The sequence below is a fragment of the Varanus komodoensis genome, unplaced genomic scaffold (assembly GCF_004798865.1).
Source record: "Varanus komodoensis strain SLA01 unplaced genomic scaffold, ASM479886v1 scaffold18_3, whole genome shotgun sequence".
NCBI lineage: Eukaryota > Metazoa > Chordata > Lepidosauria > Squamata > Varanidae > Varanus > Varanus komodoensis.
In genome coordinates, this window is record NW_025335549.1 from 2808986 (window position 1) to 2834940 (window position 25955).

General features: G+C 46.2%; 1 protein-coding gene across 2 annotated transcripts in view; it reads left to right on the forward strand.

The window, feature by feature from the left end:
* The window catches only part of PASD1 (PAS domain containing repressor 1), an 89935-nt gene that overhangs the window by 37074 nt on the left and 26906 nt on the right, over window positions 1–25955 (forward strand). For both annotated transcript variants that reach the window (XM_044427365.1, XM_044427366.1), the window contains exons 3-11: window positions 4475–4570; window positions 8150–8206; window positions 8968–9122; window positions 11276–11367; window positions 13352–13441; window positions 15704–15824; window positions 17695–17808; window positions 20123–20241; window positions 21507–21589. In XM_044427365.1, coding sequence (XP_044283300.1) covers window positions 8175–8206; window positions 8968–9122; window positions 11276–11367; window positions 13352–13441; window positions 15704–15824; window positions 17695–17808; window positions 20123–20241; window positions 21507–21589 — 806 coding nt within the window. In that variant the 5' untranslated portion in view covers window positions 4475–4570; window positions 8150–8174. The remainder of the gene's footprint in view (window positions 1–4474; window positions 4571–8149; window positions 8207–8967; window positions 9123–11275; window positions 11368–13351; window positions 13442–15703; window positions 15825–17694; window positions 17809–20122; window positions 20242–21506; window positions 21590–25955) is intronic.

Below are 25955 nucleotides of genomic sequence, written 5' to 3' on the forward strand. Positions count from 1 at the left end.
TGGAAGGAGGGACCTCGTGCAAAGCTGGGTGCGTGTTCACAGCAGCAAAACGGTTGTGGTGCAGCTTTGTGGCTTAGTCATGACAACTCAGCCAGGCCAAATATTCCACTTCAAGGACGGCAATCCTCTCAATGCAAACCAGTTTTTGTTTATAATTCAGGGATGGCAAAATACCCAGTGACTTGCTGTGTAACTTTTATCTCAAAAACATTTCCTTCTGCATGAAGCAGAAGCATAGAAACAGAGCGAGTCAGAAGGGGTCTCCCAGGCCATCTAGTCTGACCCCGGCTCCAGCCAGCTCCACTCATGACATGCCCACCACGTGCAGGCCTCCTCCCCTTGTGAGCAGGAGGCCTGCACTGCGATGCCAATTGCTCACCGTGCTTAAACAGTCGAGCTGTTCCTGGTTCAAAGCGCTCCTGCAGCCAGGAAGCTGACCTTGCAGGGTGTTGTGAGGAGCAAGTGGTTGGGGACAGGTCCACGCCCCAAAAGCAGGCTCCAAATGCAACGGATATATGCACAGCTAACTTTCTGGCAAGCTGTTGGAATGTGCACGTCGCCTTCCCTTCTTGCGCTCTCTCGGGCGCTGTCAAGCACCCACTGTAGGCACCCAAGTGTTCCTAGGCAGTTGTTCCTGAGTGGATGACTCGGGAGGGCTCTTTGCTGGCAAGAGCTTTCTGCAAGGCTGGGCTGGGTGGAGGTTTGGCCAAGTAGGAGGTGCTCGTATGATCTGGGCCGGGTGAGAAAGGAAGCGGGCAGCCTGCCCCAGCTCGTTGTGTTCACACATCCCCCTCCTTCCTGTGCCAAAACTTTTGGGGCTGCCCAGAAGTGGCTAATGTGGCTTGGTCTATAGGGCATGGCGAGCTTCAAGGTCTATTTATTTATACCACTTTTTTCCCCACCTGACAAATTATTTCCCTGGTGGGAACTGTGCTCGTGTTCTTTTCACATATCTCCCAAGCAGTTCATACATTTTCAGCAGGTCAATGTGTGTTTCTTCCTTTCCGATCGGGGGCCTTTCATTTCAGCTGCTCAGATCCAGCAGCAAACCTCCAAGACACCGAGCCGCAAAGCTCCAAGACAGGCTCTCTGGTGTAATGGGTAGAATATGGCCCAGGGCTCAGGAGAGCCAGGGCCTAGTTCTCACTTGGCTGGGAAGCTCAGTGGGGGACTCTCCAGCTAGTCCACCTCGCAGGGGTGTTGCGAAAGTAGAATGTGGAGGTGGAGGAAACTCATAAATGCTGCCTTGGACTCCTTAAAGGAAAGGTGGGATATGACGAACAAATAAGCAAAACTGAACACCAGTAGCGGATCCAGTTTTTATAGACATCTTTTATATACATTTCTATATACAACTTATAGGGACTGCAGGTGGCGCAGTGGTTTAAACTGCTGTGCTGCTGTGCTGGTTGATTGAAAAGTCGCCAGTTTGAATCTGCACAACAGGGTGAGTTCCCATTGCTCCGTCCCAGCTCCTGCCAACCTTGCTGTTCGAAAGCATGCAAATGCAAGTAGATAAAAAGGTACCACTTCAGTGGGCAGGTAACTGCGTTCCGTGAACTTTGGTGTTTAGTCATGCCAGCCACATGACCATGGAGACTGTCTGCGGACAAACGCTGGCTCCCTCGGCCAGGAAACGGAGATGAGCACCGCCCCCTAGAGTCAGGCATGACTGGACGTAACGTCAAGGGGAAACCTTTACCTATACATCTTATATATTTAAGATTTACGTTTAATATATTCAAATAGTATCAGATTTATAGACTGGATGGATTCTTGGTGATCATTTTGCTTGTTTCTTTGGAGTACAGCCTATTTTGAATATCAACTAAAGGGATAGAGAGATTTGAGGGTTGTGGTAGAATTGATGAAAATGTGGATCCATTGTACTGCAGAAAGGCAAATTCCATGGAGGGCATAACGGAGAAAGGAACGGAATCACCATACATGTGCACAAGTGGAACCAGTGTAGTTAAGAGTGTGGGATTCGGAGGATCCGGGTTCTGGTCCCCACTCAACCATGGAACCCACTGGGTGACTTCGGGTCCATTGCAGACTCTCAGCCCAACCTACCCCACAGGGCTGTTGTTGTGGCATAAGCCTGATGGCAGGTGAAGGGGACTTTTGAGCCATTTTTAGTTCTTTGTAAGAAAAAGGGTGGAATATAATTCTAATAAATAAATAGATTCATGGTGTGAGCATACTTGTGAATACTGGGTGCAGTTCTGGCCTCTAGCTAAAAATGGGGTGTTTTTGAGATGGAAAAAGAGCAGAGGAAAGGAACTAAAACAATCAAAAGGTTGGCGCACCCTGCAGAGGAGTGGCTGCTCTTTAGCTTAGGAAAGAGGCAAGAAAGCAGAAGCATAGCAGAGGTGTACAGACTCAGACATGATTTAGAGGAGTGGATAGGGAGACATTTAGGACCTTCTCCCATAATATTACTCTTGTGGTCCTCCCATGAAGCGGCTTGGTGGGAGATTCAGGACAGATGAAGGGAGATACTTCTTCACTCAGTGCAAGCTGAAACCGCGGCGTTCACTGCCACTCAGTGTAGTGACGGCTAGCAATGTGCATGAAGGAGCCTGGACAAATTCTGGAAGGCCATCAGCAGCTAGTCGTCCTGATGCCTCGGACAGTGTCACAGGCAGCGCCCCATGCACACGGCTGCAGGAGAACGTCGGTGGGAAAGTGCGGTTGCGCTCACGTTCTTCTTCCGGGTTTCTGTGGACAGCCGGCTGTCTGCTGGACTCAGTGGGCCCTTGGCCACAAGGGCTGTTCTTGCATTGTTATGGAATAATGTGCATGAAATCCAGTGGAGCTTCCTCCCAGGTAAGTTGCTAGAGGGCTGCAGCCCCAGTCGTACCGTGGTTCTCCTGCCTCCCACGTCTTTGACAGGAGAAGAAAAATGCCTGCACTTCATAATATTAATGCATTTCTGCCACTTCTGCTTGTGGGTGTTCCCGATACAGTGAATGTGACAAAATCAGCTAATTAAACAAGACTGATATGATGGTATGGACTCTAGATGAGCAATAAAATAATTTTGTACCCACAAAGGAACCTCAGGAACTGAAATAATTAAAACGTTGATGGAAGTTCTAAAGGATTATCATCAGCATAAAGAGCAATAGCAAACCAGCAGAGATAAATAGCTAATATTCTGTAATACTCTGACAGTGCAGTGCTATGCATGTGTATGCAGAAGGCTTGCATAGGGGGAGTGTGCGTGGGAATGCAGCCGCTGAACAAAATTCCATATAAACCCTGCTTGGAGTAGACTCTTCAATATGAGTAAGACTTCAGGTAGGCTGATTCCCCGAGAAGTATTGCAGTGCTGAGAGGGGCTTCTTCCCAGTTAAGTGTGAATTGGAGGCCAGCATTTATATGCATTTAGCTCTGTTTGAGAGATCGGTGCAGCACTTCAGTGTATATTGCCCAGTGGCTGAAAATCATGACAACTGAACAGATGTATCATAAAATAGATTTTGAGGATGCAAAAGGGAGAGAGCCTTTTTGGTGGCAGTCCCCACCCGCTGACTGTGAATGGCCATGCAGGGCAGGGATGATGTAAGTTGTAGTCCAGCACATCTGGAGAGGGCACCAGTTTGGAGAAGGCAAGCTTAGGACAGAGGTGTACAAAGATAAGTTTCCCTACATATGTACCCCCATATGCTTCGAGGTTCACCAAGAAAGATCCTGGTCTTCTGGTGATCATGGTCAGTGCTGCAGGGCCTTTTCCATGGTTGCTCCTTCACTGCGGCCTGGCCAGGCTTTTAGGAAGGAAGCCAGTTGCCTGGACTTTTCAAGCAGCTGCTCTGCATGTATACTTATTGGAATGAGCATCATTTGGAGAACTGGCTTCAACAAAATATGTTTATGCTTGTGCACTATTGTATTAGGATATACGTTCGAATATGCTTATCTCTATAATGGCTGGGGAAAATGGGTTATACATTTTTAAACAGATAAAATTTGAAAACCATAAAGATAGTGGGCTTGAATTTGGCTTTCTTTTAAGCCGTCTCAGACATTGCAGAACAACTGCGCACACAGACGGCGTGTTTGCAAGAGGAAAGCTCAGCCAGTCCCGCCCTTCGGATGAGGATCCCTTTGTGATGCACAGGCGTCCAGCTTTGGCACTTGTCCCTGGCATTTCTCATTCTGGTGCTGGGTTCACCTAAATACCTCCCCATCACCTGTGAAGGGCTGCCTCAAGAACACCCACGAATCACCTCTTGGTTTTGTTCTGCATCTGTAGAATCGCCCTTAGAGACAATTGCCTGCTTTGGAGAACATCTAAAGGAAATTGCCGGAAAAGTGGATGCTCTTCCCTGCATCCACATTATCCCATTTTAATGGGATGCTTTCCCACCTGCATGGGCGTTTGTCATTGCAGAGGCACCTCCTGACACTGTGGCTGTGACCTCTGAGTACCATAAGGGTCGTCTAAAACTTGACATTCTGTTTCTTTCAGGGTTCATTTCTTCTCCATCTTTATTTTCATGGTGTTAATAAGACGTGCTTATCACAGCCTGATATCCCGGACTGATGAATCTAAAGGATAGAACAGGTAATTCTTCATGTGAATATTATTGTTTTCACTGACTCAAGCAGCTTCCATGTAGCCTGAAGTGCATGATCCTGCCTACTCTTGGAAGCTAAGCAGGGTCAGGCGTGGGCAGAAGTGGGATGGGTGACCTGAGTGTATGATTCTATGAGTATTGCTGTCAACTGCCTAGAGAGCTTTGGCTATGGGCAGTATAAAAATGTAATAATAATAATAATCTGATGCCCTCCCTCTTCTCGTTCTCTTCGCTCTTCTCTCTCATTTGTTAAGCAGTTTTATCAGTAGAAATGGAAGGCGTTGCTTGTCCCCTTATGCATGCCCAGATTTTGTAGTTTGTTGTTTGCTTTGAATCCACAGAAGAAAGTTTTAGGACTATGTTTGCATGTAGCTTCTTAAGTCCTGGAACTAATACCCATTTTGGTTATTTTGACAGGGCTTTCCTTCATTGTCATGTTTTAACTATTTCATTTTTTGTTTAGTTTTGTTTTAAACTGTTAGTCATTTGAAGTGATCTTATGGTATCGTAAGGTATTTTACTGTCTTTTTAATGAACTATTGTGAAGCATCCAGAGAGTGTCAGCTCTTGAGTGGCACAGAAATGAATCAGCTACAGTAACGATAAGTGTACCAACAGCCAACTCAGTTTCCAGGTGCTGATTTTTATGTAGACAAGATGATCCAACCTATGCAGAATAGAGAAAGTATCAGCAAGACTGGAAAGTCTGCAGAACTGCTAGAACATATTGAGGGATGAAAGTGAACCTAAGTGAGGAGAAGGACCCCCAGCAGCTCAATACTACTGAGCATACGCAAGGGGCACAGAATGCCGGCTGAACCAGCAGTGGTGGTGACAGAAAACTGGGGAGGCAGGGGAATGGAATGGGAACAGGGAATGAACCCTGTTAGGGCTTGGCTGGCTAGAATCCCGAGCGGGGGCACTGTACAGCACAAGGTTTTGTTGCATGCCCCCGCTTGTCTTGCTGGGGGTACAGTTCCACTGGAACTTAACTTGTGCAAATTTTCAGAATCTGCATTAGTTTTTAGTAAAATTTCAAAGTCCATCATCTGAAGCCGGGCGCAACGCAGGGGCTTCCAAGGCCAAATGTACACTCAGTCTTTCTGAGGTATCCCTGAACAAGTACCGAGCCCATAAATATATTTCTGGTAAAAGGATTAAGCCAACAGCGACCTCTCGTTCACTCACTCATTCACTCACTCCTCACTCACAATACAGGCTCCTGGCTTTCCTTTAAACTTTCTGCTTCTACTTTGCCCAATTTTACTAGTTCTAAGCTCAGAATATCTTTAGAACGCAGAACTGGGAACATTTTAAAAGGAGCACTGTAGCTCATCTACATATTATGCTAGGAGTTTACACATCAGACCTCCGGTGAGCAAAGTATCTGTGCATAATGGCAGTTGGCAATCCAGGTCCTTGCACCAGGAGAGACTTAAGTGCGTGGTTGTGCAATGTGTTCTTTCCAGATTTGTTTTTATTTTAACACAGAAAACATGGAGGAAAATATGTATTTACACATGTCTTTACATACCCATTATATGCACCTATGGAAAATCATATTTTACTTGTCACTCTTGGCTTGAAAAAACGTGTGAGTTCCACCCATGCCTTTTTCTGCACTTGTAATGTGGAACACAGCCAAGGTGTGTTTTACATGGCAGTGCTTCTTTGTGGCTGAGAGCACAGTGTGATACGCAGCAGTTATGTCTGGGGTATCAAATGTGGCCTTGATCCAATGGATTAAAGAGCCGAAGTCTTTTGAAGCAGGGCTGGTGGCAATTTTCTAACTCCATTGCAAAGTCTTTGAAACGGCTCTGTACCCCCATGAAGAGGCTTATGATGGGTGCCTTTTTGGCCAAGAATGCTAAGTACACGGGCAAGGGTTTTGGAAGGGTGTTGATAGGTGCAATCTGGGAGCTATATGTATTTGGTGTTGTTCCATTCTGTGGCATACATGTAGCTCTTGCCGTGCAGTGAAAAATATTTGGTTACACCCACCTAATAAATGTTCCTGGGGCACAGGGTGCGGCGCTGTGGAAGCACCAGCAAAAGTGCTATTGAACTCATGGGATTCCGGTTGATTTGTGAGAGTCAACAGCAGAGGAGGTTTCCAATGGAAATGTTATGATTAGCCCTGGATTTTTCCCGTAGTGGGAGGGTCCTTCATAGCAACCTGGACACTGGTGAAATGCAGAGGGTGTGGGACCTCAGCGTGCCTTAGTTCTTGGGCCCAGCCCATCTGGCAAAGCTGGAACGTGATTTCACATCATTAATCTCATCTGGTGAACCTCACGTAAATCACCAGTGGAGAAATAATTTATTTTCTAGCCACGCCGAGTGTTTTTGATTAGCGCACTCCAGCTGAGGCTCTACCATGTTTCATCCTCCTTTCTCTGCTGCTTTGACACTGAGCACACAATCCTGTGCGTGTTTAGGCAGAAAAATGCCCCACGGCTCCCCAGGCCTTCTGCAGCAAGCCATTCCAGGAAGCGGCAGGACTCCTTCCTGTCTAAACTTGCATCAAATTGCACCTTTAAAGGCCATGTTAAGATTTTGTGATAGAAAAAGGGGGACCTCTTCTCATCTGACATTATGTCTTTCCAGACAATGTTCCAGTCAGGATTTTTATCCTGCCCTTAAAAAAAAAATGCTTCCTTTTCTCCAGGTCAGGTCCGTACATAATCCTTTGAATCCCAAGTTTCCGGCACCAACAGAAACCCATTTTGAAGCAATCCTTGCTGCTAATTTCTTTTATTTTTTGAAGTGGTGGGGGCATGGGCACCATGAACAATGCTGAGAGGAGCATCAAGGGGCACCATGCTGCCTGTCCATCTTCTAGATAGAGTCTCTTTCATTTACAACGCATCCTCGAGTTGCTGGTTTGCAAGTCTGGCTGCCTGAACTCTTTTCAGTCCTCCTGTGCAAAAGGTCTGGCACCAAAGCTCTCACGGAGAGGGGATGCTAAATAGCCCATCAGCTATGAAAAGCTCACTTCCTAAGGCTACTGAAAAATACGGGACAGCTGCATCTGAAGGCTCCAGAGCCTTTGCAAAAACACATAGATCTTCAAAGAGCACACTCTAGACTGTGAAACACCAGGCACCGTCCCCTCCTGGAGCTTTACCTGTGCCAAGAGACTAGCAGGCAGGGTAAGGATGATCATCCTGTTCTTGCCACTGCTTTAAAAGGATTTCCTACCCAGTGGGCAGCTTAGTCACCTACCTGCAGACACGACATTGGGACATATCCAATATTAGCACCACTGAGAATAGAGCCATTGGAATGCATTGGACTTCAGTTAAACTAACATTGGATATAACCAATAGTTAATGGACTAGTTATCAACAACTACAGTCCAACCATCTAAACAATTGGTTTCATTTTTTTAAGGGAACTGTTTTGCCTATTTTATGGATTTTTTAAACCCACCCTGAGCCAGGGACAGCTCAATAGACAGCCAACAAAACCACCAACGAGTATGTGATCAAGTGCTGGTTTCATAGTATGAAGCAGTGTTCTCGCATGTCTCCAACAATATAACCATTCATCTTCTTGCATCCCAGAACTCTGCATTGTGTAAACGAGCTGATGGAGGAAGATGAGAAGGACAGGGCAAAGAGGTATGAATAATGGGCTTGCAGCGTCCCAAGTAGAGCTAAGAGCCGTTATGTTAACGATCTGAAAACCCAGCACAGGTAACTGTGCATAAGCATGTCCTACAGGATTGCCATGTCCGGCCAACCAAAGTCAGAGCTACAAATGAAGAGACTTCTCTTTTCTTGTTTCCTGTGCTGCAGGAGAGCAGGTTTCAGAGCTCATAAAATTATGTTCATTTTTATCATGCATACAGCCTCTGATTCCCGGGGAACAGAAATTAAGGGCTGAAGAAGCAGATAAATTGTATAATTGAGGAACCCACACCTTTCACTAGAATTTGGGGTGGGGGTGTTTGTAGCAAGCCCTTCTGCCAAAAATGTTACTGTTTTGCTACATCAGGCCAAGTGGGATTGTCTGGCATTTTATTTGCTTTTTAAAGGTACAATGCATGTGAACAGGAGGAGTTGGGGTGCTCTCAGTTGCAGGTTTGATTGCAGCTCCTCTCTGCCTCATTTGCAGAAGCTTTATGGGCTTTTGCCTTCCTCTCCTAACCCCCCCCCCCATGTTTTCCTACCACTTCTTCCATGATTATACTTACTGCAGAAAACTCATTAAGGAAAAAACGGCACACCCATGCATTGCCTCCCAGCTCATGGCGCTACAGCCCCTGCATCTGGAAGTGCCCTTTATTTATCTGTCATGGATAAGTGGTCTGGACCTGTTCAACAGCTGGTCCACCTTCCCCTCCTTATTTTCAACACACTTCCGTATTTTGCTCGGCTAGGGCATCGCGCAACAAGTCAGAGAAGAAAAGGAGAGACCAGTTCAATGTCCTTATTAAGGAGCTCTGCACCATGCTCCAAGGCCACGGCCATCCGCTCAAGATGGACAAGTCCACGATACTGCAGAGGACCATCGACTTCCTACAGAAACAGAAAGGTATGTGAACCACATGCAGGCTCCATCATGCCGCATCCCTTCCCAGAGGGAGCATCATCATCATGTTTGCTGCTATGTATTGCTCTTGTATTGCAAGGGTGAAAAGAAACCCGCTAGTGTTCCCCTCCAGACCAGTTTGCTTCCTCTAAGAAAGGCAGGCAGGCAGGCAGGCAGATGGACATACTGTAATTCTGCAGCAGGATAGAATGTATGTATTTCAGAGAGAAAGATACCTTAAACTAAGAAGTAGTTCTTGAAATTGGTATAAGGGAAAAGATAGCCCAGTACTTTCCAAAGAACCCCTTTGAAAGGGCCACAGGACTATTTACGGGGAGGCATCAGGGCCACTTGCTGGCCCTTTGGAAGTGGGGCCTCCTGCCCTCGTGGCCCCACATCTTGTCCACATGGTCCTCAGGAGGGGCTCCTGCCTCCGGACTCTGCAGAAACGAGCATCCTCTGGCTTGCTCTGTGCTCCTCCCTGCTTCGTTGCCTCGAGGAAGCAAGAGCCTGCAGGAGACACTGCTGGTCCTTGCGTCGCCGGAGGCAGCATGAGGAGGGGCAGAGTTTCTGGAGGGACTCTCCTGGCCTGGCCCGGCCCGAGTAGCAAAGCCAGCCTGTGTCTCCCAGGCACTGTGGACTCTCTTGTCAGTTACCTAGCTGTAGGATCACTGACCAAGGTCCTGAAACTGAGCCACAGTTTCAGAGCGACCCTGCACTTCCTTGCCTGAGCCCTGGGACTGGATAGGTTTCTGGGCAAGCGTGGGCGGGGGCTCCACAGCCCCTCTGCAGCACCCAAAGAGTTTAATTCTGCTGGGGAGAGAGCCAGTGTGGGGCAGTGTTAATAGCCTGGGATTGGGGCTCAGGTGACCCGGGTTCTAGTACTCTCGCAGCCATGGAGCCAACTGGGATACTTGGGGCCAGCCCCAGACTCTCAGCCCAGCCTACCTTTCAGGGTTGTTGTTGTGAGGATAAGATGGAAGCAGCAGGAAGAGATTGGTGCAAGTTCCTTGGAAGTAAGGCAGGCAGGAAGCAAATGAATAAATGTGAGCCCCATCATGCTCTGTACTGCCAGGCTGCTGCCAAACTGTGAAGGCAAATGGGCGATTTTGGCTTTTGGGGTGCACCCCATGGGCTACTCCCTGCAGGGCAATGGCTCCTGTGCCTCTGAAAGTCTCCCACCTCTGCTTTGCCAACGGCCACCTGCTCTGACTGGCAGAGGCTCTGCTGAGTCCCCAGCAGAGGTCTTTGCTGTGACCACAGAGGCTGGACTGCCAGCAGGGCCTTCTGCATTATGCTCCTTTAGGAGTGCTTTGGAAAGCATTTGGACCTGGGGAAGGAAGCGGGAAAAGCCGCATCTCCAGCAATGGCTGTGCGGCAAAAGGGCTGCGCAGCCTTCCATGCTGGACTGGGAACTGTGCAAGCAGCAGGTTCCAGTCTGCATGGCTGGAAAAGGGGGCGCATTGAAATGCGCTCCCTTGCTGAAACTGTTTTGCGACCCAACGGCCCTTCATGTACTTGTCACCAGAACTGGACTCCTCTGCCACCTCCTGCTCCCTTCCCACACCTGTTAGTTTGGCAATTAATTCTGGTGGATTAACTTCATAAGAACATAAGAAGTGCTGTTCTGGATCAGGCCTTAAGGCCCATCTGGTCCAGCCTTCTGATTTCATTTCATTTCTATACCACCCAATTGGCAAAGGCCTCTGGGCAGGTCATGAAAACTCCAAAGCAGAAACAGTACACAGGAAGGTTCCAAAATGATTTAAAATGGCTACAAAAGCCAGGATCCGATAAAACAAAAATTTTAGACTCTAAAATCTCATTGTGTGTGATTTGATGCCTGGGAATAGGGGGCAGTCTTAGCCTGGCACCAAACATGGTAGGCAAAGTTCAGCAGGCAGTTCATTCTGCAGTCAGGGGCCACCCCTGAGAAGGCAGTGCTGTCTTTTCTGTGGTTGTGCTCACTGCCCAGGGAAAACTACTTATAAGTAGTGAGGTCTTCAGTTGCCAACGGCAGGCAAAACAGAGCAGTTGCCCCTTGCAGCAGTGCTCTCCTTGTCTGCATTTACATGCATGTGGTTGAATACGGACACACCATTCAGAGACAACCTGTGTTCATGGAGTGGTTCTCTGCTTGCTCTTTTCCCTTCCAGAAATCACAGCACAGACTGAGGCTTGCGAGATCAGGCAAGACTGGAAGCCTTCATTTCTTAGCAATGAGGAGTTCACCCAGTTGATGTTAGAGGTAACTTGTTCCCCTGGATTGCACAAACTCAAAAGGGAGGTGAGGGGATGACATGCCCAATGCTGTGTGGATGATGGACCCAGGATTTGGTCGGCCCTTGGGCAAGGCAGAATCAGTGCTTCTCTCTCTCTTCATGAGCTGATATTTTGGTCAGTGTTGGCAGATGTTCAGCTCTTCTTCCCCAACTAGGCTGCCCTTTGTATGCTTGGACTGAGCAAGGAGGCCCTGGGACTGGCCCCTGCTGGCTTTTCACTGCCCCTGTGGCCTGTGCCAGGGTGAGGGGCTGGGGCATCAGCAGGCTGTACTGGTGAAAAGGTGGAGCAGGTCCAGGAGGGTCTTGTTCATGGGCCCCCAGCTGCAGTGTGGGCTCTTGCAGGATTCCCTCTTGCTGTTGCCTTGACCGCTGGACACAAGGTGTTGCATCCTTTTGGAAGGAGAGATAAGAGCTCCTCTGGCTCGAAGCAGACAGTCCTGGGAGCAGCTTCATGTTTAAGGCACTCTGGTGTCAGTTTCCTGCTTCAGTCTTCTGCCGAAATGGACAGGAATCCATATGGGTAGTGCCCAGCTTTGCTGAATACTTCAGCGATGCAATTTGGGGCCCAGATACTCCGTCTTATTCCCAACGCTTTATTCCCAGCCATCGCAGTGGTGCCTGAAGAGTTACACAGCTCTGCTTTGCATCCGTGTGCTTGAGCTCCAAGGCTGGCCCAAGATACTTCCTTGCTGAAGACAAGGTGGTCCTCTTTCAGTTCCCACCAGACTCGCAGATTAATCTGTCTTCAACATTATGATAACAGCGCCCTCTTTTTGCACCTGGAGGCAGCAGGATACCTTGGGGAAGAGCCCTGACACGCTGGTCCCTTCCGCAAGACCGCGTCCCCTCTCAATTTCTGTCAATTCTTCACCATGCCTAATGGCAGGACCAGATTTCTCACCATCCCTAAGTCAGAGCTATTTTTGAGTCCGCCCACATGCTTTTTGACATATGCTTTGAATCCTCCTTTGCCATGGTCTAAGGGGGAAAGACATTTTCTGTAAATTTTGATGGAAGAATGGGCATCCATTGCGTTTTTCTTCGCGTCCTTGTTTCTTTGCTTCTGCCTTCACCACCAGAGTTTGAGGGTGTGCGCTGGCCTAGAATTGCAGCATCTTGATTATTTCCTTCTCCTAGAGATGCGATGACTCACCTTCTTTGGAAAAATCTCTCTGTTTATCTCTATCCACAAAAGCCTCTTGTTTATCTCTATCCACAAAAGCAAGTCAATCCATTGCAATTTAATCAAAGCAGGCTCCAGCCTTTGAGGAGACTTCAGGTACAGATGACTACTTCACAAAACATCCCTCCTGATCCTCCTGGACATTCTATTTTTAATGTTCTTTTAATGAGCCCCTTGTCTGACTTGATGGGCAAAGAATATGAGTGTACAGAAACCCTTGAAGACTGGAAAGAAGGGATGCTGAATGCCATGTCACTGTCTTGCCTCTCTCTCATGTTGGCTCCTTCCTGGCCTGCAAGAAAACTACACAGTTCACAACCTGAGAAGGCATTGCTATCCCTCCCTCTGTGCCCTGCGAGAGGAGAATGGGAAAGATCTATAGCCCCCGGGATGCCTCCCAGAAGCTGTATCAATTGCAGCTGTTGTGTACTCTGAAAACAAAGCGGTCTCCAGAAATATAATAGCTTGACATGTATTTTAAAGCATTTTAAATGTTTTTCAAAGAGTTTGTTTTTTGAGCACTACAATATGCACATCACATTGCATCACCCACCTGTTGCCTGATTGAATTATTTCTATGCATATTTGTTGCTGAATGCACTGTGATAAACATGCATCGGATTAGGCTATATAAACTGTAAACTTGAACAGTCTTGCCAGCTTTCACTGAAGATGTAATTTTCGTGTGTGTGTGAAAGAGAGGCGGGGGGGAGAGAGAGGGAGAGAGAGAATCTCCACATGTCTAAATTATTATTTCTCCCCCTCAGGCACTGGATGGATTTCTCATTGCACTTACCACTGATGGGATTATTATTTATGTATCTGATAGTGTCTCTTCTCTTCTTGGACATTTACCGGTAAGTTCTAACAACATCATGCCTGAAAGCCACTTGTCCTCTGTTAGAATGTCAGTATGGAGATAATGCATAAGCAATTTTCAGACAAAAGATTTTCAGAGTCTCAAATGAAACTGCATTGATCTATTTTTGCTCAGAGCTTGAGAAAGGTAATAAATAGAAAGAAATGCGATGAAATGCATTGCGAGGGGTTGCTCCAACCCACTGTGCTTTTTAGAAGCATTACCCGTCTCTGCAGACCCTTTTTGCACAGTGCAGCAGAGCAGGTGGGAAAAACAACAGTGTCTTCACCAGGATTAAGAATGGCCTTGCATACTGCCTTCAAGGGTGCAGCAAAGCTATCAGCCCAGTGGTGGACTGAAATTTATTTCTGTGTGTGTCAGTGTGAGTGCCAGGGCTCCAGTTCCTGCTCATCCATGAAGCTCTCTGGGTGACTTGGGACCAGTCACAGACTTCAGCCAGCCTACCCCACAGGGCTCTTGTGAGGACAACTGAGAGAAAAGGAGGACTATGGAAACTGTCTTGGGTTCCTTGAAAAAGGGAAAAAGGCAGGATAGGACTGGCCTGGCCTAGAACAGTAATCCCGGAGGAGCAACAGTTTGCTGTTGGCAAGACGCCCCACTCTGCTGCAAGGGGGCTGGGACTCGGGTCTTAGTCCACATGAAGTCCAAGCACTACCACAACCGGCAGTAATCCACTCCATGGAACAGCTCTGGCTCACTCACAAATTACGATGCTTCTGCAAAGACACTCCCCAGGTAGAAAGCCTTCCTCCACAGGCTGACCTCTGGTCTTTTTGGATTTTACCTTCCATGAATCCCTGGCCATTGCTCGGGGATTCTGGGAATTGCGTTCTAAGTGTCTGGAGGACACCAGATTGGAGAAGGAGGTGCTAGATGCCCTCCACATATGATTCCCAGTGCTCAAGAACCCCCATCCCCGTATGTGTTAGAAGTCAGTAATCATAACTTTGCTGATGGCGTGTGTGTGCTGTTCCTCTCGTCTGAGCGTATGGAAGATATTTCTCTAATTAACTGTGCTCGGGAACAAGTGTTTTTCCAAAAGAGGTTTAGATGGCTTGACTGCCTTTTGTGGCTGAGCAAAACTATCTGTTTTCTAAGGATGCTTTTTAAAGTCGCCACATTCTTTTTTCAAGTACAGCTAGAAGCTCACATTTTTTGTTGATGATATTCAGTTGAGCCCTACTTTGCCTTCTTATTCTGCATGCCTTCCTTTGAACAGATTTCCCTAGTTATTGGCAGAGTGACAGAGTGTAGCATCAAAGCAGCCGGCACTTTCAATCTTGCCTTCGATTTCTGTCTATCCACTTGCATGGTGATTTTTTCCTCCATTTTAATTAGTGGCAAAGCATTTTCTTCTGTAGTCTAGTAAAGGGAATGTTGACCTGGAGATCTGGGTTGCCCTGAACTTGTTAATTCTTAAGCCATAGTCCTATTCGTGTTTAGGAAGAAAAATAGTCATACAGGAATGTTTGGAAGTGTACAGAAAACTAGGATGCAAAGGAGGAGGCTAGGCTAAATCTACTTGTGATGATTATGGGAATAAGGAACGTGTGCGAGCCTTCCTGAAGTCATCAGGGTTTATCAGCACATAGGTTTGGAGCTTTGCCTCCATTTTAGGCAATGGCAAGTGAGGTGGCGCCCCACTTATGGAATACGCCCCCCCCAGAGAGGTCCGCCTGGCGCCGTTGTTATTTGTTTTTTGGTGCCAGGCAAAGACCTTTTTATTTAAAACTTTTTTAATTGTTAATTTATTATGTATTTATAGGTTTTAAATTTTTTAAGCCGAGATGTTACCGGGTTTTTTAAATTTTTAATTGTATTAATTTGTTATTTATATGTTTTAATTTTGTGAGACGCCCCGAGACTTTGTTGCGATAGGGGCAGCATAGAAATGTTTTAAATAAATAAATAAATATTAGACAATGAAAATGCTTAGCACTAGTGCTGCTTTGCTAAAGCCTTCAGAAAGTGTGTCTGCATAGCTTGCTTTGAGGCGGTTCAGTGCAGTATTGAATGGTGTCTTGCACAGGTGAGCTTGGATCACAGATCTGAAGCACCAACAGACCATTCAGCAATGGATGTTGTTAAACAGAGACAATTTCACACACCTGGCTGAGGGTCTGCAAGTCCTGAGTGATCAAGCAATGCGGGACTAAAATACGCATGTTTGTGAGCTGTGTGTGTTGTGGTTGTTGTAATAATCTGCCATTGAACATGACAAAGCATTCTTTTGCATCAGTCAGATTTGGTGGACCAAAATATATTAAACTTTCTGCCCGAGCGTGAGCAGAGCAACGTGTACAAGCAGCTTTCTCCACACATGTGCATGACTAACCCTGTGGCAACAGATTTTCTGAACAGTAAGTACCGTTTTGTTTGTTTTGGTTTTTACGGGAAGGAGAAGATCTGCACAGGCAAAACAAGGCTTCTGCAGCTTGCTCTAGAATGTATGCATAGGAACAATCATTTTGAGAATGTGAGTACACAAAAGGAGTCCTGCTGAGTGGAAGCAAATGTCCATGCAGCCCAGCATCCTGCTTCTCCCTTGGGGATGTCCACAAGCAGGACAAGGAGGCCAAGAGGCCTCACCTGCTGATGTGAGTTGACAACTGTCTCTACACAAGGAGTTTAGGTACTTGAGGAATAGAGAAGTCCTTTTTTGAATCTGCCTGAATCTCCCAGCAGAGGTGACCTACTTCTAGAAGAAAGGGAGAAAAGCCTATCTCCCTGTGTAGCATGCACAGTTTTATAAACTCATACCATGTCCCCCTTTGCTTGCCTTTCCTTCCTGTTCTAAAAAGCCCCAAACACTGTAAGCATGCCTGGTAGGGAAGCTGCTCCAGCAGCCCCCTCCTCATTTGGTTGCCTTCTATTCCAGGTCTGTGATGTCCCCTTTTGAAGTGTAACAACCAGGACTCCACATCCCACATTTTTAGAAACCTTTTCCAAGAACACAGCAGTCCCTTATATGGGGTTCCTATATTACCCTACTGATGGGGAAGCTGCAGTTGCACCCTTTTTCCCATGCGACCGAGGTACCATGAGAGCTGCCCTCGAAGTCACAGCATATGGGAAAGCCTACGATGCAGATTTGTCCCCTCACCAGCCCAGCCCAGTTTCCACAAGAGCATCCCTCTATGGGTGCGTTTCTCTCACATGACCTGGGGTTGGTCGTGTTACCCCCGCCATGTGCAAAGGAGTAGTGTCATTGTTTAAATATTTTTAAATATGTCATTTAATAATATAAAATACACTACTAAAAGGCAACGCTATAAATATAAAAATATATCAGAAAGAAACATCATAAAGGGAAAAAAGAACAACACAAAATACGAAAAAAGGAGTAGTGTCGTTGCTTTTCACACCACCAAGGTACCACTTTTAGGCGCTCATCTTCTTCTTGCCAGATAAGCTCAGCCTCTGACAAGGGAGACTGTCTGCAGCTTATTGCTCATATAATTACTGATTAAGCCTGCAGAACTGCCCCTCACTAGGCCTTAAATGGTACCCAGGGCCTGTTTGGGCTTGGGCTTCTTGTCCTCCATTTCCACCTCAAACAAGGTTGTATAACCTGCAGACTGAGCGACACTGAGTTAAGCTAGAATTCTTACTGAAGACCTAGCAGAGATGCTTATGGACTGCAACGATCCCTGGATAAGGCACTAGCCAGTGCAGCCTATAGTCTTCCTTTCACCACAACATTTAATCCTTTTTCATGGAAATTGGAGGTGAAACTGAAAGAGCTGTGGAACAGCGGAACCCTGTTGAGTTCCCTCCGAGGGACAACAGCTCCAAGCCTCAGAGGCATCCCAGGATTCTGTGTCCTGGCAGGCTGGTGGGAACACCCCTGTTTGACCCCTGCAAGGTTGTCCGTGGGAGCTTTTGCTGAAAGTGCCTGTGAGGGAGCAGGGGAAGGGATCAGAAGCAAGATTCCCTTCCCAAGCTCATGCCGCTATCCACAGCTTTGGAAAGGGAATACTAAAAATGCATGGTCCTTGGAATATGTATTGTATTTAAAACATTTCTGTACCAGCAAGATTGGTTTCAGGGAGGTTAACACAAATAACACTTGTCAAGAAGAAACAGGTCTCTTAGTTTGCACGTTTGTCATTTTGGGGGTGTGATTCACTTTTCTAGATAGGTAGGTAGGAGTGGAAATCTGGAAGGGTTAGGTACAGAACTATGCATAAATTCCCTTAAAACTGATTTTTTGTTATTCCTCTTTTTCAGCTGAAAAGCAAATAGAATTTTGCTGTCACTTAGCCCGAGGAAATCTAGACCCAAATGAACCCATTACATATGAATATGTGAAATTTGTAGTGGATTTCAAATATTTTACTCATGGTAAGCTGTTCTATTCTCATTCTCCCTCCCTCCCTCCCTCCCTCCCTCTCTCTCTCTCTCTCTCTCTCTCTCTCTCTCTCTCTCACACACACACACACACACACACACACACATGTTCATAAGTGTTAAAAAATCCCTTACCTTTTCAAGGCTATCTTTAAGAAAGCAGTAATAAAAACTGTTCTGGACACACCTGTTTCTCTGCAGGGAACATCTGCCTTCCTTCTTCCCTATTGCTGCAGAATCAAGAAAGGAAAAAAAATAAGACATTTGCATTTCATCTGTCGATCCTCTGCAGGAGATGGTCCACGTGTAATAGCTCATTGCAGGCTTAGATGAAACTTCATGAAGTCCTCGTATAGGTTCCTGAGGCTGTTCACAGATGCTTTGAGAGAATTGTGGGGTCGGGTCACTCTGCCGCTCCCAGTGGAAGGGAATAGGTGTCTTTTGCCCATCCATTTCTCCTCCTTCAGCCGCCGGAAGTCCCCACCAGAGGGGTGAGGGATTCGCCAGAGCAGTTCTTCAGATGGCATAAGCAGCTGTGCAAGAAGGACGAGCATTTGGCAAACAGGAGATTCCCCTCCTGGACTTAACACTTCCCTAGTTAACATAAGCAGCCCTTCCAGAACATGAAGCATGCGGCCAGCCCATCATTGCCTGTGACAGACATGGCTTCTAAAACATGCTTGACCAGAGATTATAACATGGGCAGCCACCTTCAAGACCCTTGATAGTTTTGCTATCCTTGGCTGTGCTCTGAATATAGAATAACTCATTCCTTGTATAATGAGGCTGTGAATATAAGATAGAGAATCAACACATCTTGTTATTCCCATGACAGCTGTAGGTATTATAAATAATCTTCTCTGAAGCCTCTCAGGTTAACTACCTGTCCACCAGTAGCACTGTGGAATGAAAGCTGAAAGGTAAACCCCCAATCCCAGACTGGGAGGGGGTTATTACGCAGATATTTTTTTTACTGGAATAACCTCTAATATTCACTGATCCCCACACTCTTTTAAAGCATTTAAATGCTTCATGGAAATTAAAAGACAGCACAATTGGTTCTCCACTCCCTTTTGGCAGCTAAAATACTGACATGGCAGCAATGGAAGGATAGACACTCACTTCCTATAATGCAATGGACTGAGGACTTTTCTTGATTCCTACACATAATGGCTAGAAAACTGGATGCATTTTGTTCAAATCCATGTATGTGTCTTAGAAGCTGGGGGAAAATCTGGCACCCATTGAAGGTCTCTTTGTGTGCACTCGGAGGTGCCCACACAGGCTGCCTTGAGGACTTCGGGTCCACTTGCCATTAGTCTTTTTCTGAAGGAAGGATATTAATGATGCTTTCAATTTAGGCTTTTGTGCTTTATTCATGGAATTTTGGGGTTTTCCAAACAACAGTGTCTTCCTCTCATAATCTTCCTGTGTTTTCCTCTAGTGGTTCTGTACCTTATGTAGAAAAGATTTTTTTATATAATTCTTTTAATTGACATTGCACTGTCTTCTGGCTGCTTCTGTCCTGGAGCAACTATGATGCAGTCCAGACAAAAAAGTTCAAGTTTGACTAGATGGCTGCCATCTGCATGTGAAATTAGAGTTGTGCACATCTATTGCTTGCACATTTTTAAATTTAGAGAAAGAAATTAGGATGTTGTAAAATTTTGCAGTGAAATGAATGCAAAAGGAAATAAAATAGTTAATTTTGCTGGAACAAGCACCATTCATGTAAAAATATGCAAGCTTTGAAGTTACACAGAACTCTTCTGTCAGATGCAGCTTGCCTCAACAAACGCCTTGAACCTCTGGAATTTCATATTTGTATGTATGGGTCAGCAGTGGTTCTAACATGCAGTATGTATACTATGGAATGAAGTCAGCCAAGCATTCAACACAGCGGAGAAATTGCATTCAAGCCCCTTTTTTCTCCTCCTTTTCTTCTGTTCTCCACTTGGCAATATTAACAGCATTCAAAAGTTGTTTTTTCCTCCTTTCACCCACAATTCACTGCGACCTCTTCATGGCCTATTTCAGAATATCTCCCACAATAACAATGCTGCACCAAACATTTCTGAAATAATCTCTCCTATAAAAGAGCTGTTGTTGTGCTGGATGTTTTAAAAGAGAAGCTTTTACTGGCTTGCTTGTACTGGCACTGGGCCTGCAATGCTGTCTTCCAGAAAGGATGATGGATTTACAACCAAAATAGACAGGAAGGTTTTAGAAATGTTGTCTTTGCAAAAAGGAGGGAGGGGGCCATCACCTGGTTTCATGTGAATCCTTATTTTGCTATTTTTGTCTTTAGTGCCTGCATCTTCCTATAATGGCTTTGAGTCTGCCATTGCCCGGGTGTTCCGATCAGCCAGTGAAGAGCAGATCTGTCTAGTGGCAACGGTTCGCCTCGTCACCCCACAGTTCTTGAAGGTGCCAGTCTCTCTGATCAATATAGCAATGACATCACAACCTGACGGGCTCGGCCACGGGCGAGCGAGCCGACGCTGTGCTGGGTGTGCTCTAGCATTCAGCAAAACATCCAGGAGCAGGGGTGTTGAGGGGGGCTTGAGAAAGCTGGTCTTTGGTGGGGTTGATTTCCCATAAACAAAGCAAACAGCAACTCCTTGCGCAGGGAAGATCAGCATGCCGGGGAGGAAGGTTTGGCTAGAACCCCTTCTCTCTAATATGTTGACTTTAGGCACAGTTTTTTAAAAATAAAACCAAGATCTTAAAAGGAAGGGAGCAGCATTCCAAAATGTGTTCCCTTAGCTACAGGAATGGTGCTATCCCAAGGTACTGCATGGGAGATTTGGACCTATTTCGCACAAACAGTAGACAAGTGGTACTTCTCCATATTATCAGTGGGGCCGTGCATTATTGAATGGGATGCTCATCCACCAATAAAAAGAACAAATATTTAAAATGTCCCTGTGAAAAGAAAGCTACCATATCTGGGAGAGGGGTTCTAGAAGAGCCATGTCCCTGACATACTAGTGTGGTGAGAGCCAGTGTGGTGCAGTGGTTAAGAGCGTGGGACTGGGACTCAGAGGATCTGGGTTCTAGTCCCCGCTCGGCCATGGAGCCAACTGGGTGACTTTGGACCAGTCACAGACTCTCAGCCCAACCTACCTCACAGGGTTGCTGTTGTGGGGATAAGATGGAGGAGGAGAATGATGTAAGCTGCCTTGAGCCCTTTGCAGGAAAAAGGCAGGATATAAATTGCAGTATAAATAAATACATACGTACATACTAGATTTCTAGTTCAGAAACTCCCCTTCTCTCCGCCACCCTTATCTCAGCCAGAGCAAGAGCGGCTCCTGGGGCTTCCAGCAGTGGACCCTGGGCAAATGCCCAACCATCCCTACCTGCAGCACCACCTCTGATCACAAGGCTTACTGGAGCAAGATTTTCTGCAGCTGATTCATGGCGGCACTGGGTCCCTGGGTTATAATCACACCTGTAATACAGAGTCCCTCCATGGTTAAGGTGACTCAGCCCTTCTAACAGGGCCTCTAGAATCAAAATAGGTTCACCTTTGGGGAATGCAGTTTGGAGGGATCACATCAAAGCAAATTCAGTTGAACAACTCTTTGTTTTCCAAGAGTTGCATTTAAAAAGGGGGAAAAGAAGAGAAGGGAGGGAGGATGGAAGGGATGAAGGCGGAAATAACCCCACCTTGTCATCTGTTTCTGCAGGAACTTTGTAATGTCGAAGAACCCTGTGAAGAATTTACATCAAGACATAGCCTGGAATGGAAATTTTTATTTCTAGACCACAGGTGAGATGGATGTGTTGTTACTGAGCAATCCGTTTTGAAGTGGGGTATGTGGGAGATACCCTGGGATTAAGAGAAGTATACAGATAGAGGAGTTAATGAGGGACAAGCTTGTCTTCTTAACTCCCTGCCATGGGCTGGATTAATCATTAGGTTAAGTAAGCTACAGAGCATTAAGATTGCCACGTTGAGTCAAGCAAATATTTATCTAATTCTGCGATCTCTCTTTTCGCAACTTGTGTGGTTAATCTCCAAGATTGGAGAGCCAGAGGTTAAGGGTTGGAGTTTAGGTGACCTTCTGCTGGTGGCAGTGTCCCTTATATTGGCACAAAGGGCTTCTCTTCAGATCACCATTACTCTGAGCTTAGTCAGAAACACTAAGCTAAGTTTTCTCAGCTTCCTGTGGCCATGAGGCTCCTAGAGTAATTGTTCTCTTTCTTTCCTGTGATGTTGAACTTGTCCAGAGCCACTCCCAAAGCGTTACCCTGAAATTTTATCATTTGGATGGAGGAAGCAAAAGGGAATGCTTCCCCACAATTTCTCATGACCTGGAATCATATAAAATGCCAACATGCTCTCTGTTGGTTTGGGGGGAAGGTTGATTAAAAAGAGTGCTTTCCGAGCTGAATAATTTCGTAGCATAAGAGGCAGTGTGCATGCTATTCAAGCAATGAGGTTAATGCACCTGCCAGATAGTTTCTCATACTGCTCCAGTGACAGATTTAATGGGAAACCACATCGTGTATGCTTCCTTGTGCTATCCCATGGAAAGATTTTGGCTGTTGCTTCTGAAAATCCATTAGCAAGTAGCTTTTCATTCTAAGTCAATTGTGGTTCTTAAAAATAAAAAAGCAAAATACTAAAACTTGTTAGTTTCACTTTGGAAACACTGGCAAATGAGAACAGAGCAATCCCAATTCATGTTGAAATTGCTAGTCTGCTTTTGAGATTGTCCAGTACATAGAAATGTAGAAAAACCCTGCTGGAATAGGCCAATGGGCCATGTAGTCCAGCATTCCATACCCGCAGTGCCAACTGACTGCCCACAGGAGCGCTCAGGAAGGATGAGTGCAGGGCCTTTATCTGCCGGGCTGTTGGCATTTCACCCTGCGCTTCACATGCGCTGCGTACCAGATCTGAGAAAGCAAACATGGGCAGCACTCACATTGCCGACTGGGTTTTGTCTCAGAGGAAAATAGTTTAAAACTTCCGGCTGGCACCCTCAGGGTTCTTTTCCATGCCTGGTGCAAATAGGATGTCACATGCATTTCCCATAACATTTCCGGTATTAAACGAATCTACTGTGATTCTAAGAACTGGTTTTCACAAAATACTTCACATGCTACTTGGGACGCATGGGCTGCCGTAGAATCATCAGCCATGACGAGAAACCACCTTGAGCAAGTTTACCTGATGCAAATAGTCATGCGGGTAGTTAGGCCAGTCCTTCCAGCATGCAATCAGCATGCACAGTGGGGGAAATTTGGCGCTGTGGCTTATTTTCCCAACCAGGATCATCCAGACTGAGTCAACAAATGTGTGAAACAGGAATAAGCTATGTCTGGTATAGTTGTTCAACTGAATCAGATTGGTTTTTATTTATTTATTTTATTTATTTTTCGATTTATATCCTGCCTTTTTTCTACAAAGGGCTCAAGGCAGTTTTCATCATTTCCCTCCTCCATCTCATCCCCACAACAACCACCTTGTGAGGTAGGTTGAGCTGAGAGTCTGTGGCTGGCCCAAAGTCACCCAGTTGGCTCCATGGCCGAGCGGGGACTAGAACCCAGGTCGTCTGAGTCCCAGTCCCATGCTCTTCACCACTGCACCACAGCAACAGCCTTTGCAGGGTAGTGGTTAGAGTGCTGGACCTGGGACTCAGGAGATCCGGGTTCTAGTTCCCACTCAGCCACAAAGTTTGGTCTGGCTACAGACTCTCAGTCCTCACTACCTTTACAGGATTGTTGTGAGGATAAAGCTGAACTGTTGTATCAAACACAGCTCATCCTGGCTTGTTTAGGAGTGCCAGGAATCTTGGCATCGTGTGGGCAAGAAGGCTACAGTTCTTGTGTGAGTGTGTGTTTGCTCATCCTCTTTTTTTCTGGTCCCTTTGTACCGTGTGTCCATTTGTTCCATTTTTTCCAGCAGCACAAGAACACATTACCATTTCTGTATGAGTGGTGCCTGCAATTTAGTTGAGCTCTTTCATACCACGCTGAGTCACCAGTTTCCTATTTGGAAATCCTAGCAAGAACATCCAATCCCAAGCAGGACAGGAAGTTACAAATATCCTGAACAATGAACATGCTGAAGGGCCACGCTTTTCAGGTTGCATGGCTAATATGCCCGTGCATTATTAAATCTTGGTTTGGTAACATTTCTTTCTCTTTTTTCACTTGAAGGATATGGTCCCTTTCAACAGTGCAGACAATTGTGAAGCACTTCCCTGCTTCTCCCAACATCTTTCTTTCAGGAATACTTTAGCAATATGATTCCGATTTGTATAGTGCCTGAAAAAAGGCAGTTTTTCTTATTTAGAGAAGTCGGGCGTTTTGGAAGGATAATTCTGGCAAAATGTTTGCAGGTGTCAGCTGAAAAACATTTGCAGTGCATTTACTGAGAAGGCCCACCGAGTTCAGTGGGACTCATACCCTAATAAGTGCATTCAGGACTACAGTGTACCTTCTGATGGCAAACATTTGTTGTGGATCAGAGCAGTGGAAAGATCCAAGAAGCTGGATAACCTGTCGACCAATGTAGGCAAGCACTGAATGACGGACAGCCATCTGAGGAGGACAGTTTAACCTGGAGTAGTGCCCTGAGCAGGGGTCAGATCCAATGGCCCTTTGGCCCCTTCCTACTCTACAATTCTATGATTCTGTGCGGCTCCTCGAAGTGTTAGGTAGACCTTTTCACCTGCTTTCTTACCTGAGAAGCTTTCTCCTAGTTTCTGCTTTAATGGAGCATGTGGTTCCTTTCCATGAGGGGACAGCACATGGTTTGGACTGTTGCTAGCTTCTTCTTTTTACACAGTGTAGTAACACTGCACTTCACACACAACCTTGGGTAAGAAACAGAAGCCACTTTTCCCTGGTCGTTCAGAGTGGTTGGATCAGTCACTCTGCCAAGTAATTTTCACCTTACTGTTGCAGTTACTCATTTTTTACCTTTACACCATTCCTTGTTGGGTTTGCAGATCAAATTGCTGTTCAAGAAGCAGCAGCAAGTCAGACTGTGACTTTCTTAGCTGGGAACTGTGTTTATGGTGGTTTCATGTAAGATCTGAAACATGAAAGTGCATTTTTATAATCGATGTAACAGGTCCACCAGCTGATGTCCCTCTCAAACACGTGGTTTATGACTAAGCACTTAGGGTTGTAACGTTACACCCACTTTCCTCTGAGTGAGCCTCCTTGACCTACTTTGCAATTGCAAAGTAACTCAACTATCTCAAATGCATTTATTTGGGAGCAACTACCCTTGGATTTTAATGGCGCTTTTTTCTGAGCACGTTATCATGATATGGCAGTGTTAGAGGGCTGGTCACTGAAACAACTGGCTGATAAGCAAGCAGTCAATGATTGGGTTCAGAGCGTATGACAGCACATACTCATGGGCTGCGTGTGGGTTGCTGCTGAAGCATGGGGAATTGCCCTGTCCGAACCTAGCCAAGATAAGAAAGCACGGTGAACAGCCCGTAATTCACAACCCAGCAACAAACCACGAGTGCTCTTCATCAGTTGTTCATGATTAAAAAGCCATGGCTGGTTAGTGCAGCTGGTGAATGATAACCCACGGTTTGACAACAACCCACACTCAACCCATACTCAGTCCCTGCATGGTGGTTGTCCAATTGTCCTTACCCAGTAATGGTGTTGGTCTAGCTCAGCATCCTGCTTTCTCCGGCGGCCAATCAGAGGCCTGCCAGCAGACTGTGGAGGTAAGTAGCTGGTCTTTGGTGGGATGTTGCCTCTCAGCTTTCATTCAGCCAACCTGTAGACCAGCCAGGAGGAAGGTATGACCCTCCAGATTTTGCTGGACTGCCGCTGTCATTATCCTCAGCCATTGGGAGCTGCAGTCCAACCCTGATTCAGCCTGGAATGCAAACTGCAGGATGAATTAGCACAGGAATGGCATTGTCCTCTTGGACCACGTGTCCTGCATCACTGCCGTATGCAGACAGCAATCGAGAACTTTCTAAGCTCCTTGCAAGGTAAAAAGGCCAGGATAGCCATGCAGTGTATACAGGCAATACAGCGCCAGCTATGCCCAAGAGGAAGGTGTTGACAGGCTTGGGGGGGCCAAGGTTGGCAGATGAGGCAGAGAACTTTAGAAACGGGACCCCACAAATGGTCCCAGCAGGCCGAGT